Below are 7894 nucleotides of genomic sequence, written 5' to 3' on the forward strand. Positions count from 1 at the left end.
ATCAAATAGAAATGAAAATAAGATATTTAATGCTGGAATGTATTACGCAAAAAGTAATCATACATTGTTCATCTTCTTTTGTGTTATTTCAATTCGTTATTATTTTATTTCTGTTGACGGTACACTTTGTACTTAAAACATTTTATACATATTATCTCTTCTTTTTATCATTTTTTACCAGATAAATATTTTTTAGTGTTGCAATATATATATCACAAAAAAGTTATGGCAATAAAGTAAAAAAATTATTTCCTTTTTTTATTTATAAATAAATTAAATTTTGTTAATTATTATCGTTTTATGAAAACAACAAAGATATCATATAATTTTTTTTCAATTTTAAAAGGATGCACACATTTCAATTGTTAATTACATTTCGATTATTCTTCACGGCTTGTTAAACTTTAAATTTAATCTATGGAAAACTAAACTTGGTTTTTAGTGTTAACTCATTTTTACATAACACTGTCCAAATTAAATACATCCGTTAAATAAAATCGATAGTTATCGGTTAATTTTTGATTAGCAATAAAATCAAATCTAATCATCCGTTGAATTAAAATATTACTCCAACAACAATTAGTACTAATTGAAACTGAACTGCTGGTTAAATTAGCTTCACGAAATTTCAGCAATTAAGTAGAGATTAAATCTACCATAATGTAATATATCTAACGTTTCACTATAGTTCCAACGAGTACAGCAAACTCAGTCTGCAAATTGTAAGTGAAAGTACGCAAGAATGTTATATAGGGTGTCATACATTAACAAAAATTATGTCTATTAGTATAAAATGTTACACTAATGCAACAAATATCTCAAAATCATTAGACTTGTCTTTCAGATTTTTTAATGGCAAATTTAAAATCTTTAGAATCTTGAAGATTTTTCTTGAACAAAAGTATGTTCGAGTAATTAACGTTTGAAAATAATTGACAAATTATTATTAACAAACTAAATTATACAAGAAAGTGACAAAATCGCACGTTTAATTCAAGCAGAATTAATCCTGTTTTCGTAAAAACTCAAAATTTAATTATAAAAATATGTACTGGAAAAAAATGAAATAAATCTAAGTGATGATTTCTCTCGACATTTTCGTTAAGGAAAAATCGTTCTTATAAACTAGAAACTATCCGATATGGTTTCTGGACACCCCGTATATCTAGCTTCCAGTTATTCTCATACAACGTACCACGGCCCACATTAACAGAAAAATAAGAGTAGCGAAGTGTAACATATAATCGTAGTAAGGCTTCGTCACCACCTATTTTACTCTTCACTCAATTACTGCATATCGCGTTAGAAAAGAAAAAACCGACTCCACACAAATTGATCAAAGAATCCGTAGATAAAAGATGAAATATCATACCTCAGGGGGCAAGGAAAGAATACATTTCGCATTAAATTTTTGAACGATCGTAAACAAGGTAGAAAATTTTCTATACAACGGCCAAAGGGGAAATCACACACGAGTATTGATGTCTTGTGATGCACCGAGAAAAAAAATTCCGAATACTAAAATATTACCAAGCTGTTTACGAACCTTGAGGGGAGGAAGGACCGTCGCGAGGTCTGAGGGGGTCCGGGCCTGGTTCGTGGCCCCGTAGCTCCGCTGATGCTGATAGCTGCAGAGATTCTTGTGAGCACTGGCCTGAGCTGTGTAAGCCGACACTGATAACTTCATTTCTCTCTGTTCCCGATAAAGGGTCTGATACTCCTGACAATCTCGCGGGAGGGGCCGAGGCACATCCTGGATCCCTCGTGATATCCTTAAGCCACCGTGAAGGGCGGCACGCGGATAGATTGCCGCGCCGAGAGTTACCGAGAAATGAAAGAGGGAAGCGAAGAGGGAAGAACTTTCGTTGAGTTATATCTCTTCTCGTGGCAACATTCGCGTTGCCGTTACCTTCGATCACCGTTTCTCGATTAGTTTCGAAATTTACTTTCTTCGGCGGTCACCTCGTCTCTCCAATTTTTCGGACTGCCTCACGCCGTGGGCCGTGACTTTTTATCGCGAAAACCGCGACGTCTTTACGTTTCTATTTTCAGAAGCGATCTCCGCCGTTATCTTCGCTGCGCGTTCGTACGACGACCGAGATGTTCTTTTGATCAGTGATGAGCGGCGCAGGAAGACACGCTGATAGATCTGCCATGAAGCTCGAAGATAATTTCCCGGCGTTGTAACGCGAGTGTCAGTGAATGCCGAAAGAAAGAGCCTCACGATTTTCGCGAATCGTTTGGGGGAACGCGCTCGTAAGACGCGCCTCTTCTTGCGTAGGGCGTAACGATCGACTCGTTATCAATTTGCCGGCTACCGTGATAAAGAACGACAACGTTGCCCCGCTATATCCTTTGTACTCCCGACAGCTCCGCTATATTCCTCCGTCGCTGATTTCCCGCGAGGGCAAAAATACAGGCGTACGTGACCTCTCGCCTCCGCGCGTCTTTTCTCGCTGATGGTCCTTCCGGGTGGCTGTCGTTCGCTCGCAGTGCTCCTCGACACGTCGCGCTCAGCTCGTTCCGTGCGCGTGGCGTTTTAAAGCTCGATCGATCACGACGAGTGACCGCCGTGATCCCGGAATTCCCTTTGCCGTTTGGCCGAATCTCACACGATCCCGACCGATCGTATCGATCCTTACTGCCACTCTCTATCGATCTCCTTTGACTCCGAACTCGGCTCTCAGCCTTCCGACACAGTCACTTCTCCATCGTGACACTCTCTTCCCCGTGGGATTTCCGTACAATGCCCGGATTACGCGATCGGACACTCGATTAAAAAGTGTTAGATGTACGATTGAATGAAAGCCGACGGGCTAAACTCTTCATCCCTTTTCGACTTTCGACACGCATTAGGTAGGTGTCGGTTCCGTCAGGTTTTCCGATGGTATTTTTCTGACGACTTGGGAATCCGTCCGCGCGAGAAATGCGTTCGCACGTTCTCCCTCGCGCGCGCACGTTGATTGGCAAACTTATATTACGCACACTCCCTCATCGCTCGACAAACATCACCCGGCGACACCCTGTTTGCTGATGCGTGATCGGTCGGCAGCGCGCTCGTGTTTAACGCGCGGATAAGCGCTCGGAGGCACGTCGCGGAGCCTCTCAAGAGGAAACGCACGGATACGCAAATCCTGTCCTTCCACGCTTGTGCGATCTCGCGTTCCTCCGATTCCTCTCCATCTCCTTCGATACCGCGACGCTTCACCCCGTGATCACTCGCGTAAACGATTCGGACCGAGAACACCTCGGGCGCGATCTAACGAACCACTTTAAACGCCCCTTGTCCTTCTCCGGCGATCAGATCATCGAGTTGTAGGAACGATCGTTTACTGCTTCTTGCCAGTTAAACATTACGATTCTGCGAATTTCCGTAAGTGAAGCCCTACGTAATCCGTACGTGTGTAATGCGTGTGTGTACGGATATATCAATCGTTCGAGAGAATTCGAAGGGGAAACTGCGGAACGTTCCACCAGCTTAGCCAGTCGATCGAAACAATATTTGAATTCCTTTATGCACGTCTGTCTCTTCTCCCTTTACCTTCGAGATCGCTCGTCTTTCCCCGTAGTTCGCGGTCTTTTCTTTCACCCTCCGGAATTCACTCCTACGTTTTATCATCAAAACGGGGGGAGGACAGCATCGTGTTTCCAACTATCGTAGATTCGCCGATCGAAACTGAAGAACGATCCCTTTGATTTCCCGATCGAAGCGAAATGCAAAATTCCTGTCGCGAGTCACCTCGATGCAGGTCTCCGTGGAAAGAAGATTGAGAGACTCGTCGTGAAGCGGCACTTCCCGAATTCTGCAATATCACCGTGACTGTCCGAGAATTAGAATGACGGCTGCGCTCGCGATTAGTTAAGTTTTAATGTACCCGTTAACTGTAGATATCACACACACACGCGCGCGCGCGCGCACGCACGTACACACACTGCGGGGTTCACGATGGATCGTGGCGCTTGTGGCTCGTGGCACTTAATGTTTCATCGTACACGCGTACCTCTGATTATACCACGAGGAAGGAGAGCGATAATGAAGCAACTTTATGCAAGGAGAGATAACTTAACGCAGCAGCTTTAATATATATTTCGACCCACGCTCTTTGGAGATCTACCACAACATGCGCAGAATCGCGCATATCTCTAAATGACTAAATATAAACATAATATAAACGTATGCAATATATACGAAACTGTCTTATACTTTGGCAACGTTCAACCTTGTGGTACATATCATATGGCGAAGATACCGCGAGAAACGAATGTGATGCCAACGAGTGCAAACTGATGAAAAATGCAGCTTTAATATCCAGACAAACATACGAATCTCTTCAGATCTCTAATGCATAACCATGCGTGCAACCTATGGTCTTTAAATGTCTGTGTAACACAAGTGTACAGTATAATACACTCGGAACGCTCTCGAAATGCTCCATCCGTAATTTAGTTTCGTAACCACAGAGGAAAACGGTCAACTGGCTACAAGGGAACGATATGCTATACTACATATGCGAAAACTCCGACATTTCAGTATGATCGGAACTTTGCGATGTGGGATACAATCGCGACACTTGGACGAGTGCGTTCGAGCTGATTACACGATCAGATTGCGGGAATAAAAGTTCAATTTCTTCCGGTGTTCACAGGATACACAACACGCGATCACCAGGAACGACCGACCGATACGACGGCGTAGTAAACGGCGCAGGAAACTGTCGATGAATGACATCGGCACGCGATGTGGATGAATGGCTGGCATATCGGTCGACGAGCGTGGCAATCGTGCTAAAACGCGGATGAGCGACGGGTTAAAATCCGCGCGACAAAATCAACCCGCGGAGGATTGATCGCGCGCCAGCTCGACCGCGTATTCCACGATCAAGTGCGAACTCGTAAAAAAAAAAAATACTCGGGGCCAAAATAGGCTGTGCGCGAGCTGACGTAGCGTTGGTTAGCTCGGGCTGTAACTGGATTATGCTGTCAACGACGACACAGTCGGAACGGAATCATCGACTGGCCGAGCCGACCGCACCGCCGTCCGAGAACTCGCGCGCCCGAGCTAGCTACTTTACTACTGCGCTCGCTCCACGTACATACACCCTCGCCTCGCTCTAACCGGATTAAATATTATCATAAACTACATCGCGCACGAACCGACGACGACGTGCAGCAACCTGGCATTCTCCTCGACGCTCACGCGATAGCGCTAGCTAACCCCTACAATATGCTCTTGAACGGGAGTTTTCAGCTCAGCAAAGCCGACAAATGAAGAAACCCACATGCTCTTTCGTATATACAACTCTTGTCAATTCATAGAAAATGAACGAATTAGCATTCAACGTGATTCTAACTCTACTCGAAAGTATTCATGTATATGTATGAATTGCATGTAAATGATAATTGTTTAAAGACTAATTTAACTTCTTGCTAATAAATGCACTTATTATCGCTATACGTAATCTACTTTTGGATATATCTTTTATATGCTCATAATTTAATTTATTCCTGTTGAGCATGCCATTGGTGCGTAAATAAAACTTTATAATTCAATTAGTCGAATTGTTATTCCCACATTGTAATCTAGTTTATATATATGCGCATACAAACACACACACACACACACACACATATGTATAAATTTTTGCATTTGACAGTTCTCATTTGAAAATTGTTTTTTATATATTAAATTTTTTTATTTTTACTTTCTTGCAAACGCATTTGCTTCCACTCGAAAAAAAATTAAAGTCGCAATCGCCAGTTCTTCTCGAAGTCGAAAAACGTATCTTCGAAATGAATGCGAGCACGCGTTGAATGGCGTTATCGATTACACGGATTCGCGATTACAAAGAATCTGGGATGAAGCATATCGGCAGCTATGAGAAATCTCTTGCGAGAATTTTAAAAGGAAAGATACCTGGTCGAAGAAAAAAAAGATATAAGACCTCTTCAAGCATCGCTTTGAACTCTGAGCTATGCATGAGACCTCGTATCAAAGGAAGAAAATTAAAATATTGCATATAGGTGAAATTGCGTCAACGAAAATCAAATAAAAATAATAGTTTTCCCCGGCGCGCACGGCGGTATTCATAAAAATTTCGATTCCTGAATGTCTAACTTTTGATTTAGATATAAATTATTTTGAACGCAAAACAAATTCAAGTTAATTTAAAAGACAAGAAGAGAGAACTTTTATTAATAACAGTTAAAGGCAAAGAGTTCCGTTACGTTTAATTGACTCGACAATATTAACAAAGATGTGGAATCCGCAGTGAATAAAGTTAAAGAATAAACAGCGATCAAGAAACGAGTTCTCATTCTGAATGAGAACAATTCTGAAGATTTTTTATTCCCCGCTAACTTCGTCAAATTAAAACAAAAAAAACATAGCATTGTAAAGGGAATTTACAGCCCGGCTAATCTCTTACGAACTCCCTTTTTTCCTCTATCTTTCTCTTGTCGCGATCACATTCCCACAAAGAAGATCCAATTGCACGACTGTCCCCTTAAAATGTTGGTTTACGCGATTATACCATCTTCCCCTTTTCACGAGCCTTTCAACGTCGTATCGTTTAAAATGGAGAAACTGTTGGACCAGATCCAATTATAACATCGCTTCGCTTCCTAGATCTAAAGCTTTTTATATCTCACCCGGCCGCGGATGCCTTATTTTAGAAAAATCACTTTGAATTAATGATGCGGCACCGCAAAGTTGATTTCGAGATATCTTCATTCGTGCGTCATGCATCTTTGCGTGTACCAGAGAGGGAGTTTAATTGTAATTGTTTTACGTCCGTTTCTCAATCCGATAGTCAAGTGTCAGTAACGAACATGATAGACGGATCCATATATCCAATCAAATACATCGGGATGAAATGAAAGACGACGATAATGTGAAATGTCAGACAACATTCGCCTCGGTGAACGTTGTAACGATAAAAACTGTAATGACACAATACGAGAAAAACGACTTCCGATTATGGGATTGTCATAACTTTCCGCGAAACGCTCGTAAAGATTGAAAAAGAGAACGAATATCACTTGCAAGATCGTTTTAAATATCAGGCAGAGGCGAAAGCCCGATTACGTGACAAAAGAGCGAATTTTAATGACGAAACTGAACAGAGGCGATATAAATCGATCAGATATCGTCACGTTCGCCGTGGATCGTTCCTCCGATCGCTGCGATTGCACTTCCGACGAGTATCAGGGTCGACACTGCATTAAGATTCTCCGCGGAGCGAAGAGCTCGAAACCTCGATAACTACTTGAGGATACCCGATCTTTAACAAATGCCACAAGACACCGGATCCGCCGTTTCCCCGGACGGAAACCATTTCAAGCGAGACGCGCGCACCAATCTTCAAGCCCACCTCGAGAAAGTCCACCGACTGCTGTTGGCACAATCGCGACGATCGCTTGGTGCTGCGCTGTTCAATGACAATGGATCGCGATCTCCGATCTCTCGTGGTCTCTTACCTAACGGTTAACTTGCGAGTTCGGATCACACCAAGTGTCACGTGTCACCCGACGCGAGTTCGTCGATTCCTCGCGGACCTGCCGCGAGATCGTCTCGCGACGTGACGGTGGATCGCCAACTGTGTCACCGATAGCGATCGTCGATCTCTCGCCGATCTCAACGCGGTTGCGATGCCGACGCGAGACCGTCACACTTGTGATCGTCGTATCGGTCGAGATCGGGACTGACAAACCGGGAGCCGGACCGGTATTTTCTCACGCACGTGTCACGCGACCCCCGACGACGAAAGTCACTAGGAGACCGGTAGCAACCCCCGCCTGGCGAGTAGCACGGAGGGTGTTAGAGAGAGGACGTCGGGACGCGACAGACGACGTGGCGGGAGAATCGACGACGTGGTGGTGGGGTTCTGGGCCGACG

At 43.5% G+C, this 7894-nt stretch overlaps 1 protein-coding gene across 1 annotated transcript in view; it reads right to left on the minus strand.

Annotated features, from left to right (window-relative positions):
• LOC105199128 overlaps positions 1 to 7519 on the minus strand; it is a 136139-nt gene extending 128620 nt beyond the window's left edge. The window contains exon 1 of the mRNA XM_039445767.1: positions 1547 to 7519. Within this exon, the coding sequence (XP_039301701.1) occupies positions 1547 to 1687 (141 nt within the window). The 5' untranslated portion in view covers positions 1688 to 7519. The remainder of the gene's footprint in view (positions 1 to 1546) is intronic.
• Positions 7520 to 7894: the final 375 nt, after the last annotated feature.

This window comes from Solenopsis invicta, chromosome 2 (assembly GCF_016802725.1).
Source record: "Solenopsis invicta isolate M01_SB chromosome 2, UNIL_Sinv_3.0, whole genome shotgun sequence".
Taxonomy (NCBI): domain Eukaryota; kingdom Metazoa; phylum Arthropoda; class Insecta; order Hymenoptera; family Formicidae; genus Solenopsis; species Solenopsis invicta.